Below are 13,475 nucleotides of genomic sequence, written 5' to 3'. Positions count from 1 at the left end.
TATTTGCAAATATAAGACTCAGGTTTGGATGATTCTGTTAGCAACTTAGCTGTCAGAAGGGGAAATTGCATATGGATGAAATGGTCATTTGCTTGTTTATGTTCCGTTATTTATGAATTTTACATTTACATACACAATCTATATAAGTAATTGATGACAAGCGTAACACTTGAAACTGAGGCTTCAGGCTAGCCCAAGTCTTAACAATAACAGCAACATCCACAGCACACTGGTATTATTATTCCAGGTTGGAAGAGGATATTGAAGGGAAATAGTGAGCGGCTTTGTGGTGAAATACACAGGGGCTTTCCACACTAAAGTAAATCCATATTCAGTCAGACGTTTATAGAATATTCTTAGCTAGAGAAAGTGTTTCCAAGCAGGTTATCACAGCTAAAAAAATAATTAACTTTTTATTTTTTTATTTCAGTTTGACTCTAGGTCCCATGGGGGCTTTTATACCCACAGCTTATTCAGATGACAAGTTTGTTTTTGTTTTTTAAATCAGAAATTACATAATATATCCGATTATTTTGGTCATGGATCCTTTTGATTGTCACTTTTGCCTTACTGGCAGTGTGATTAGGGTTAGACCGGTATATCAGGACGATATTGGGCTTTTATCAAATATCAGATCAATATCAATATCATCCACTGCTGATATGATGGAGGCTCCTCCCTGACTGTAGCTACATGAAAACACTGTGAAACCTGCAATGAAAGGTTAATTTCTTTGTACATTTTATTTAGTCATTTAATTGCTCAGTAGTGTTTGTTGTAAATTAATTTGTTGCACTAACCCTAAAAGAATGTCAGTAGTCTAGATTTCAATGGAGAGTTTTAGTGTCCCATGATGGTCAAAATAACAGTTTCAGAGGCTTTTCCACCCTGAAATTTTGAAAATTCTGAGGGGAACACTTAATACTTGGAAATCTAGGGCATTAAAATGGAAAAAAAAATATATATATGTTAAATATATTGGCACAAAATATCAGCTATCGGCAGCTTCAATACAAAAATAACGGTATCAGTTTTGATCACATCTCACTCAAAACCCTAACCATGGTCTACCTATCAACAAATAAATGACATATTATTTACAAATAATGACGTATGTGTGAATTGTGTGCTGGTGTGAAATTTGGTTGAAACCGTCAGTGAAAAATATTGTCCAAAACCTCTGCAGTAGGCCACTGACCAGGCCCACAGGACAAAACACACTCACTAGTCAACGACTTGATGAGTGAAATGAAAAAACGGGCCACAAAAGACCACAAGATTGTTTTTTTTGTTGTTGTTGGTCCAAATGTGCCACTTGCCATAAATCTACTCCAGAGATTTGTTTCTTACAGTTGGCAAGCTGGAGTCTGGTCTGCTCTTTCTGTTGGCTCGGAGCGGATCTGGTCTTTGCTTTGATATAGGTCATCTTCTTTGGTTCCATTCCACCTACAAGAGCGGATAAAAAGAAAGAACGAAACAACAAAACTCACTTCACTGAGGCGTTCTTAGCAGTCACTCGTCATTCCCTCTCCTGTCGAGACGAGGCAGCAGATGCGGAGAGAGGAGAACAGAGTGACACTGACGGACTAAAATCTGACGTCTTCACAAGATAGCAAAATTATAATTCTGCATTCAAAGTGGCAGGAGATTAGAGTGACAATGAGGGACTATATGCATCTGACGTCTGCAAAGGTAACAAATTCATAATTCTGGCTTTATACTGACAACAAAACCCCCCTCGCCACACTGAGCAAATGGAGTCGGGGCTTAGTTTTCCCAGACAAGGAATGACAGTTTGATTGTTTAAACATGAAATCAAACAACTTAAAGTGTTCATTGTTTGAGTCAAATGAGAAAGTTGATGCAATGCTTTTTAAAAAAAATCCTGTTTGAGAGATGCACAAGTGCGTTTTACACCAGAGGGTTTGGATTTAGGGCGTCTCTGGACAGGGGCAGACTTAATGATTTGGGGGCTCTAGGCAAAGGCAAACATGGGGCCCCCTGAATCCCAACATACACCCTTTTCAATCCATCCTTTCTATACATTACCTTCCAGTTGAGGCTGAGCTTGGAAGCAGTGCTAATATTACTAGCAGCAACACTAGAAACAGCTGATTTCTCGGTTGGTTCGTTAAAGAATCATCTTAAAACCCACTTTTACTCGCTAGCTTTTTGTTTTGATTGATCAGGTGTCTGTGGATATGTACTGTATGTATACTCATGGCTGTGTGTGTGTGTATGTCTACTTATTTTATTTTTCTGCTCTTATGTGTTTTTATTCCTTGCATTTTTATTCTTGGCTTTTATAACCAATTTCTGTAAAGCACTTTGGCACAAACTTGTGTTGTTTTTTAAAGCGCTATATAAATAAACTTGAACTTCCATTTCCCTCCGTCTTTTTTCTGCACCACTTGGGTAGCTTTGCTAAACGTTCTTTACATCTCTTGCAGAAAATAGTGCAGTGGCAAAACAAAATAAGTCAAGTGGCAATATTGCACTAGACGCTAAGTGGAATAGCCCATTACCACTATGGCCTGACTGAGTGGGGGTGTGTGTGTGTGTGTGTGTGTGTGTGTGTGTGTGGCCATGATTTAAGATTGACAAAAAGAGGGATGTTTTTAGTTTTTTAGGGTTTTATTTTGTGTTTTTTTAGTAGGTCAATTTCTTTTAAACAGATGAGAAATATGTTTATATTAGTTCTATTCTTGTTTTTTGCGGGACCCTCTGGCTGCCTTTGCCTAATGACAGACCGCCCCTCTCTCTGGGTCAGGAAGGACTTCAGTGTCTTGTCTTTCGGACACTTTGTCAGGTATGGATTGGACACTCTCTGAAAGGGTTGGAGTTCGTCAAGCAGATGGCCTCAGTAGATCTACCAGCCCAACCCTGCTGACACCTCGCAAACATTTTGAATTGTTTTGTTTTTTGCAGCAGTGGTTCCAGTCCTCAGGGGTTTTCAGGCCTGTACATAATCAACTACTGCAATAACCATAAAATGTGAGACTTCATTTTTTTTTTTTTTCATCACAACTTTAATGTAATCCTCCCAGCCACAACATGAATAGTGTGATGAACAGCATTGTGGCCGGATCCATTTCCAAGAGTGATTTAAATGAGAATAGCCTGTCAATCCGTTTCCAATATAAAAGTCAATCAACTGCAACACAGTTTAACTGCTTTAACTGAGCTGTGGCTTATTTGGTAAAAGTTTGCCTCCCCACTGACATTGCAGTCCTCCGAAAAAACACGCTACGTCTCCAGTGACTGACTACCCTTGGGGCTTCGCTGTGAAACATGACTCATAAATAACCACCGCTGTTATTTATTTCTTAAAAAGCCCTCTAATCTGAGATACATCTTTCCTCTTGACAGTGTAAATGAATGTTTCTCTTTGGCAGAAGCTGCACTGGGGTGATGATTAGCATACTGAGCGGGCATGTCGACAGTATGTCCTCTCGCATAAAAGGTATTAGTGCCTTGATACGGGCTTCAGTTGTTGTAATGACACACTATGATCACTGTTGCTTTCAGGACTGTATTTACATAAAGTTAGTGATTTGCTGCTTCCATCTCACCGGCACCCCGGTGCCACTAAAGCAGACACACAAACAAGACAGGGATTTGCTAGCAGGCGCAGTCCTACTTCAATCACGCTTTAGTCAGTTGAGAAACAATGGATGTGCTGCGTTTTACATTCATGAAATGTATTCCCTCCTTGTCCTTGAAATGGTCTCATAATGGATACAGGAATTATAACTTAATAAATTACCCGAGCGGGATTTTCATCGAATACGCCCTTTTCAAATGAATTGGGATAGTGACATTTGGCAAGATGTTCTACAGCCTGTTCTATAGCTCTAACAGTATGAGGTCCCATCTGGTTTTGATGTATGACTTGATGCATCAGTCTAGTGCATTAAGTCTAGTCAAAAGGTTACAGAACTCCGAAATTAGCTCCTTGCCGTGAAGGTGTGTAACTGTATTTAATCAGGCTGGTGCTAAAAAAAGAGCGTATATACCCAGCAACACCCTACCCTAGATAAATAAAATAGGGTTAGACCGATATATCAATTTAACAATATATCAAGCTGATATTGGCCTTTTATTAAATACCGGATATTGGCCAGTCCTGTGGTTCAGTGTCGATAGATGGAGGTTCCTCCCTGATCACAGTTACATAAAAACACTCTGCAATTAAATTTTATTTCCTTTGCACATTTCATTTATACATTTAATTGTTCTGTTGTGTTTTTTGGTCAATTAATTCTTCATTTAGAGTTTAGAAACTTCTAATCTATCCCAGAGTTTCCCCTGCCATTGGTTATGTGTGGTGTGGTGGATCTCCCTGCCGTAAGAAGCTGCCAACCCACCTAGAACAATTTCATTAGCATTGGTTTGGAGTGGAGAGTTTTAGTGTCCAATCATGGTTTAAATTCAGTTTCAGAGTGTTTTTCCACCCTGCCAATAAAATTCTGAGGGAAACACTGAATACTTGCAATTTTATGGCATGAAAATGGAAAATGGAAAATACTAAATATCATCTATTGGCAGCTTCAATCCAAAAACATCAGTATTCATAGTATTCCCATCATGTCACATGCATTTCCTACCAATATGGTGCTTTACCATTCACACAGCTCATTGGCTGTGGCTGTCATTTGATTATAAATACCTGTTCATTTATTATAATCACCTGTCATTTTCCTACTTAAAAAGCTGTGTGGTGATGTAACAGAATACTATGAATATGTATGGGACTTCAAAATCCCACATCGGTCGAACCCTAAATTAAAGGTAAAAAAAAACACACATCGCAATTGATTCCACTGCACTAAAATGAGAAAAGCCTGTGAGCAGCTTCTTCACTGCTGCAGTCCTAACTTGAGGCTTTACCTGGGGCCGGTCTGGGCAGCCTGCTCTGCGAATCACACACACTGCCAGAGGTCACAATGGGTTCAGACTGGGGTTGGATGGGCTGGAGGAAGGCCACAGTGGGGAAAGGCACTGACTGGATGAGGGTCATGGAGGAGTCGGACAGGGAGTTCGGCACCCCCGTCCGGCCGCTGTCCTTTAACCCGGACGGTATTTTCCAACGGGGCAACGGGGAAGGAGACACCTCCTCACTGGAGGAACCGGGAGCACTGGGAGGACTGAGGGACTGTTCTGGGGTTGATGAGGATTTGGGGAGGAGGTGCAGGATGGAGGAGAAGAAGGAACAGGATTCAGGAAGCGGGATGGTCCCGATTCCACTGTCCAACGTTCGCATCTTGCAGCCGGAGCCTGCGGCACAAGGAGAACAGATGGAGGGGCTCAGGGCGGCGGGAAGCAGGAATGAGACAACAGGGTGTAAATGGTTGAAGTGGTGCTGCAGAAAAACTCAAAATGATTCACTATTCTCAGATTTCCAGTGCCGTCATATTATTAATGAATAGCTATAATAATAACATTGGGAATATGTCTCAACAACATCAATGTTGAGTGTGTAAGTAAAGCAGTATGTAGTCTCACTGTGAAAAATGACAAGCTGTCAAGTGATTTTAACTTGTTTCCAGACCTATCAAGCTTATTTTTTGTGATATTTTTAGTCAAATTATCTCACTGCACTGGCAGATAATCTTGCTGGTTTCAATAAACTGCACTTGATACATGCCAAATTGATTGTGAATCTTTCAAGAAATCATCATAAAATCTTGAAACAAGAAACTTTCTCCAAGACAATTTCACTTTGCCCTGAAACAAGTTAAATTATCCTGAAAAAAGGTCACATTTGTTGAAACTGGCAAAATTATCTGCCAGTGTAGTAAGATGATTTCACACAAAAAAAATCCTAAAATAAGCTTGATAAGTCTGGATACAAGATAAATAACTTAACAAGTTTGTCAGTTTTTGTTTATCATGTCTTGTACTGTGACTTTGGACTGTATGTGGGGTCTTGAAGTAATTAATATGTAGTGTGAGACTCTAAGTTGCCAATATGTTTCTGCACCAGTGTCACCGAGACAAATCTGTGTACAGCTGCTCTACTTGGTGATTAAAGTGCTTCTTATCCTCATGGATGAGAAGCCAGAATGATAACTTCGGGGATATGATTCAGTAGCGGCCACTGCACTATCAAAGGGCAACACTACAAATTTAATACATTTTCTCTGCACTGTGATTGGATTGTTTCCCTCATGCCTCCTTGTCGTTCCTGCCACATTGTCATTACTGTACGCTGCATGAGGGAGCTCTAAGCAGCTGACACCAGTGGCGCCTTTTGGTAATTTCAAAGCATTCATGCAACAGATGGTCTATATTTTTTTCACTCTTTGATGAGGCAAAGGTTTTTCTCTTTAGAGCCAAGTTGAAGAATGGTTGTTCAGTTCAATCTAATTACATGTAAGTGTGATGCAGGGTAATGATTCCTGGCTAATTACACTGTAATATTAGAGAATGATTCAGCCGACAGAGGCCAGCCCACTTGAACCACTCTGCTGTAAACTATGGACACTGTTAATGGGTGTGTGACCAGTGGCATGCATCGATCACACTGAGTATGAAATGCATTACGCATGAAATGAAGTTCAAATACATTGCCAAAGCAGTGTATTTATTTTTTGCAGCATATCAATCATAACTGTCAAACACACTTGGGAAGGGTTACGGGTATGTTGTGTGCATTATTTCTCAACTTTGAGATTCAAGATTCAGAACTTTATTGTTCATACATGCAAGCAAAAAATCTGCCTTGGTTTATAGCAGACACACATACAGAATAATAAATTTCTCAGCTAAGGAGCTCTGTGCAGCTCAAATCTGCAGCGTCAGGGTCCTTCACGCTGCTGTTTATGTTTGCTGTTGCTCAGAGAACAACATATTTTTTAAAACAACTCTTCCAGGAGACACTGAACCTGCATCCAGCGGGCATCAGCTCCGCAGAGGCTGAGAGCTTCTCCCCCAGGAGTTTTTCTAGCTCTCGTTTTGCCGTAAACTGCAGAAACAGACAGATTTGATGTATCACAGCAGCTATCAGTCCAATGAGCTGACACACAAAACAAGAAAAGATATCCTGAAGTTGTTGTCAAGCAGGCTCATTTTTTAATGTACACCCTGCAGCCTGAAGCCTGTAGGCAATCAAGCAACGGAGCAAAAGCAACAGCTGCTCCCCATTTATTAATTAAGGCATCATGCACACTTGAGTTTTTACACCACAACTCTGGATTCCTCAAAAGTTGACTTGTCTTTACTTTTTTGCTCCTGAGTTTTCTGAGTGATCATTCTTCAAATGAAAATAGAGTTTCCAAGAATTGTGATGGTGCAAGTCACACCATGCTAAATGACTTGGAAATGGAGAAAAAGTCAAGGGTAAAAATATTATATTTTATAAAAATATATATTTTAGGCATTTCTAGTCCTCCTTCAACCTATTTATCAAGGCAGAATAATCACATATTGGTCCAACAGTAGTGGCATTTTCCAAATAGGCCAAAACAATTTATGCTTGAAAGTTTAGCGAACCACAGAAAGTACAGCATTTGAAAGTCAAGTTGGTATATTGTACTTTTTTTGTTATTGACAACTTCCCTTACACTATCTGATTGCCATGATCTGGTAAACCCTGTTCACCTCATATTCCAAGCACGTTAAAACAAATTATTTGCAAATACTATTCAACCCAGCTCTGAAAATATCACAGTGGCTTGTTCTCACTGATCAAAACAGATAGTTTGCAACCACTGATGTCTGTTATTGTTATGTGAATATAGCGTTTATATTAAAAATGAGCTTCATCTTTCTGTTTTTGAAAGTTGCAACAAAGTGCTGGAGAATAATACGGATGAAATGTGTTATTTTCATCCTGTCATAAACAGGAGCGGCTAATTGTATAGACAAGACATGGAACACGGACATTATTGATTAGGTGGGTCTTAAGTTGGAACTTAACAAGAGCCGCCGTGACACAGTCTCGCCTGGAAAGGCAGAATCACAGAGGCTGAGAATTGATCGCTCTCAACAAGCCCTTAACTCAGGCTGTGTGGATTAAGTCCTCCTCAGATCCCCTCTCAATTGTCCCAAACTGAATCAATGGCTGCTTCGAGTCACAAGCTAACATTGTTGTGAAAGATCATCTGATTTCAGCATTTTAAAAAGGGCAAGCTATATGTTGAACTTTTCAATTAGTTCTTTCAAATGTAGCTTACTGTGTGTATAGGAATACTGTACTGTAGTTGTTGTTGTACTATGTTGCTCATTAGTGAAATAAGTTTAGTTAGAAGGATATGTACTGAATAAATTTAAAGAATCCACTTTCTCATCTAAAAGAGTCACAATACTGCACTGCAACCGGCAGATTTTTTCCCAATTGAAACGATGCAAATCTGAGATCCGTTCAACAAGGCATCTTGTTAGTGAATGTCAGCCAACATTTGCAAACAAAAACAAAAATGTTATATGTTAGCCAAAGATGTAAAAAGTAAGAAAAGTTAAAGACATATTCTGCACACTGCCAAAAATTTGCTGGACAAAAATCTAGCAAAAATAATCACTTTAACACAAATGCATAGTGACAAACGTAAAGGTGCACGTGCATAAAGAAAAACAAAGGAAGAAAAAGAGCTAGAGGAGCAAACATTTCAGCTCATGCTTTCATCAATGCTCTATAGAGAGAAAACACATTACCCTTTAAGAGGAGACTTCCTACATTGATGAGAAAATTGACAACAGCTGAGCCACATAGACTTCCTCATACTTCCTAATACATGGATCAGCCGAACCAGAGGTGAAGATCAATGACAGACCCACAGCCAAAGATGTACAAATACAATATCTCATTATAGTGAAAAACTGTTTACATTCTTACAGTGTTGCTTGTACTGTATTTATTTTTGTTGAAGTCACAACTTTATCTTCAAATTGAAAACTCCTCCAACCAATTATGCTATGCCAACTCTGGATGGTATAAATCTATATACTGTAACTGTAAATTTTAAAAATACTGCAAGTGACCAAAGCTCCCAATGAGAGCTGAAGGTAATTCAAGTTAATTCACTCAACAGCAGCTTGGATTAATGTGCTTAGTTGGCGCAGTGCTGAAATGTTAATGAGGTGATTAACCCCCAAAGTCAATATAAATTTCATTTTTTGTCACCACAGGCGATTCTATATTTTACTTTTAAATTAAAATGAGTTTAATTATACATGTTGTATATCCTAATGGAAATATGGCCCAGATCAAGGCATACAGGCCCAATTTGCAACTGAATTAAAGTCCCAATTGCACATTTGATTGTGGCAAGGGTTGGTAGAGCGTAGCAAGTGAAGCTAGTCTTACTGTTTCATCAACAGTCAAATGATTTACACCTAATGTTTGAATGTTTAGTGGCTGGGGAAGGTGTTCAGGCAGAGAGGGAGATGCGGAGAGAGAGAAACACAAGTTTTAGTTACACAAACATTTCTCGGAGGCAGAAATAATCTTATTGGTTGAGTTAAACCTTAATGGGTGGAGCCAAAAAAAGTGCAAGTACAAGTTAACTGGCAAACTTGAATGGCAAAGAAGGAACTGGTCAAAATTTAATTCTAAAATAAATGGCAATGGCTTCTTTTTTTCCCATTCATTCTTGACTTCATGATCATGGCATTCATGATGTTGGACGGTCAGCAGCTAACTAGCTGACCTATAACTTAGTAAGGCTAGATTGCATTTTTTCAGTTGGTAGTAAGAGTGCTCGGCTTCATAATATTAGCTTCATCCTCTCTTACTTAATGCCTTTCTCACTGAGCTTTAGTCTAACATTACTTTGCCAAAAAAACTGTGGTTCTTTAGCTCCGCCCATTGAGGTTTATCTCAACCAATAAGATTATGCCTCCAGAGCAACTCTGCCTCTGAGAAACGTTTAACTAAAACTCCAGTATGTGAAAGAAATACAGCCGAGAGAGAGGAAGAGAAAGAAAAAGAAAGAGAGCGATTGCTATCTCAACAAGTAGACTGAAAGGGGAATTCATGATGTGGCTCTAAAGTAGGCTACATCACACTAAGAGGGGACGACCTCTTCAAAAGGAGCTGGCAATAAAGGAGAGAGAAAAAAGTTTATAGATATAAAGTAACCATGGCTCTTTCCCCTCTGGTTACTTCTTTCCCACTGAAGTTCACAGGTTAAACTGATATTATAGATAAACAACTTCAGTGAAAAGACACACATCTGAAAACAGAAACAGCACCTGATTAATTCCAGGCCCTGAAACTGTATGTTACCCAAAGGAGGAGACAACTTTCATGATGTATCAAGGAAATAACCAGAGGGGTGGTTTAGGTCAAATTTAATAAGGGTGGTGCTGGCTGGTACTTTATTGTTTTCTCCCCATTTTTCCTACTAAATCTATGGTTAACACAAGAGGTGCATTTAATAATCTTTGCTAACAATGGTGATATGACCCGTCTTTGCCCCGAATCAAATTGCCTCCTGGAAATAAATACATGCAGAGAGGCAGAACAAAGCAAACAATAAAAAAAAGACAATAAAAAACCCCCAGAAAAACAAAGCACTTGTGAAACAAACCTAAGCATTTATTTTGTACTTTTGTTAGGCTGTTATTATATTTGGCTTTCTTTGCTGTCCACAAACTAAAATGGTAAGCATTGATAAAACTCTTAACAGGGACAAAGAGATACTGGTAGCATCACTCGCTCAGCTGTACGCTACAAATACCCAGATGGGTATCTATAATTTGTGTCTATAATTCTTTAAAATGATTCTTGTAACATTGACACAACAGAGGACTGAAAAATCTGACCTATTACAGGATCCTGGCCGGGGGTCTTCAGCGCAGATCCATTTTCACCATCAGCTCTCTGGTTCATCATCTGCGTCTTTGCCTTTTTGTGGAAAGACAAAAACAGAAATTACCTGTATGTTCATGCGCACTTATATACATATCTTTTGGTGGATGCTTTTATCTAAAGCACCTTCGAATACCATATGCACATACATTCTTACCTGTGTGGCTCTAGCAGAAGACATTGTAGCCCTAACCTTGACGGTGTCAGGGCCATGATGTGCCCAATTAGCTACGCACCAGACTCAAATTCGATGTCAAGTATGAGGCAATTGTCCAAGAGTATGTTGTCCATGATTAATTTATTAACTTAACTTCTTTGCTCCCTCCAATTTGTCTCGGATTTATCTCACTTTCTTTGTGAAGCACCAATTTTAATTGCAGGTTATAAATCAGCAGCAAGACAGTTTGGACCAGTTGACACCATTTTTTGCCCAGGTAATCAAATTAAAAAGTGGAGGCCTCCCTTTATATTAACCTTGGGGGCAGACTGAATAAGTGCTAATACAATTGACCTGTCTAGACTAGCTGATGGCCCTCCTGTGCGCACAGCCAGTAAACAGTATTTATCTAAATTGAATTAAAATGAAAGACTGGTTTAACATGTGTAGAACTTTAATAATGCCTTGGAGGTGGTAAGTTGGCCTAATCACAGGACTGCGCAGGTTTTTGTCAGTTTTGAGCCATGCATAATCCTGTTCTGCTCACGTTTATCCCATACGTAAATCAAACTGACCCCAAAAACCATGCAAATTTTTTTAATTTCACACACCTGACAACATGTACGTAATCCTTCACTTGTCTACTCTAAATAAGAGCAAAGAAGATGCAAATGCACTTTTCAAATAAACTTGAAAATCCCTCTTGAAACTCATCTGTGCCCCAAAAATTGCTGGGAAGCAGCAAATTTGGCCGCAAGGCACTTTGAATCTTCGGCGATAGAGGCTTGCGTATGCAACACAGTGCTCAGTACTGCCTCATGTGGTTGGGAATAGTGCGTACAACTGCTATTAGATTGATGGAGTGCATCCTAAATATGCATAAATAATTGCAGTAAACCTTGCCACCATGGGTCAAAAAGAAACTACAAAACCCTGCACAGCCCTGTGACAGGGCTATGCAACTGTAGTGTCGTAGAAATGATTGAACCCCTAACTGCTCATTTATTGTGTCTCGTTGGATAAAGACATCACCTAATTCCCTAAAATGTAAATGTTTGCAGTTTTGTAATATTGCATTATCCTATACAGCGCAGTTGATATGAATTAACATTGCCAGTGATAGAGGTTGGTGGTTTGATTCCCACAGGGGCAACCCATGCTAAAAATGTATGCATTCATGGTGTTATAAGGTGCTTTGAATAAAAAGTGTCCACCAAATGTCATATGATTAACTGATAACTGATTACATGGGATTATAGTAATCTAATTACAAAATGTCTGTTATGGTTACTGAAAAAACTCTCAGTAGGTTACAGATACTTTTGAAAACTAGAGGCGATTACTTGTTGGATTATTGAGAGACATTCTTTGAAGGGAAACGAGGCACTGATGGTGGAATTATGGACGCAATGATGATTTTAAATGTCTTGAAATAAGGGTTGGTAATGACAGTAGAAATGATGAAATTGTGTGTAAGAGTGTTTGAAGGACTTGCTGAAATTAGCCTCAAGTACATATCATACTTGTTAAGACAGTCATCTAAGTCTTTCAGTCTTTCTGTCTAGTGCTTTCCATTTCACTCCATCTAACTTTTCTCTTTTTTCATTTTTGTGTTAGGGCGTTTTAGGTCATATACTGTCTTACTTTTTTATTGTAATGTTATATACACACACACACACACACACACACACACACACACACACACACACATATAAATGCACACACACATGCATTATACACATTTTCCTGATTAGAACTAAAACTGAGCTCATACCAATAGCATAACCGCCCTTTTTGTATTGAGTAATGATTTAATTTACCTTTGGGTCCCCTAAGATGTCAGTATGTCCTTGCATCTCATTCAGGGACATTCCTGGGCAGGGCATTGAGATGCAGGCCCGCACTGCATCATGAGACTCTCTCCTCCCTGCAGAGCTGAAAGATAACAGTTTTTCAACAAACCACTATAATCTGAGATTCTCTGATATTGACTCAACATGCCCAGGGCGCTTCAGCTGATAAATTACCCTATATCTCTTGAAACCTGGCTGCGATGTTCTGTATGAAATGTGTCTCAACTGGACTCAGGGCTAAGAGGAGTGATAAATGTCTTTAAGACCACTTGATAAAAATGGCCCGGGTTATCCAAGCTGTAAATCACTTCGCTGGCAGAAAGACTATGAAGAGATCTGCTGGATCAAGCGCTGATGGTTCAGTGTTGAGATGAAATATGAATGAAAGCCAAGAGCTCAATACGTCTCAAAGGCACGGGTGTTGAGTTTAATGCACCAGAGTCATAACTAAAATAGGACACTGTTATTACTGATGGTCTTGCTTTAGAAAACTTTTAACAAGATTGCATTCCCTGAAACAGATTTTCTCATATATCTGTAAACATGACCCATAACTAGAAAATGGAACAATATACTCTCACAGGCTACCGTTATAACTGATAGTTTTGCTTTGGAAAACTTTTAACAAGATTGTACTGTGTTGCCTGAAGCA

The 13,475-nt window shown here is 39.2% G+C and overlaps 1 protein-coding gene across 3 annotated transcripts in view; it reads right to left on the bottom strand.

Annotated features, from left to right (window-relative positions):
- Positions 1-13,475, bottom strand: part of LOC139926539 (nck-associated protein 5-like) — a 68,478-nt gene that overhangs the window by 4,384 nt on the left and 50,619 nt on the right. For 2 of the 3 annotated variants that reach the window (XM_071918289.2, XM_078286108.1), the window contains exons 10-13: positions 12,791-12,905; positions 10,768-10,849; positions 4,891-5,277; positions 1,351-1,446 (exon numbers count right to left, since the gene is read on the bottom strand). In XM_071918289.2, coding sequence (XP_071774390.2) covers positions 1,351-1,446; positions 4,891-5,277; positions 10,768-10,849; positions 12,791-12,905 — 680 coding nt within the window. Of the gene's footprint in view, positions 1-1,350; positions 1,447-4,890; positions 5,278-6,770; positions 6,968-10,767; positions 10,850-12,790; positions 12,906-13,475 lie in introns of those variants that run through there. The other variant, XM_078286109.1, reaches the window with a different exon arrangement.

Source organism: Centroberyx gerrardi, chromosome 10, assembly GCF_048128805.1.
Source record: "Centroberyx gerrardi isolate f3 chromosome 10, fCenGer3.hap1.cur.20231027, whole genome shotgun sequence".
Taxonomy (NCBI): Eukaryota; Metazoa; Chordata; class Actinopteri; order Beryciformes; family Berycidae; genus Centroberyx; species Centroberyx gerrardi.
Note: the sequence above shows the minus strand (reverse complement) of the source record. Positions and strands in the feature narration are given on the sequence as shown.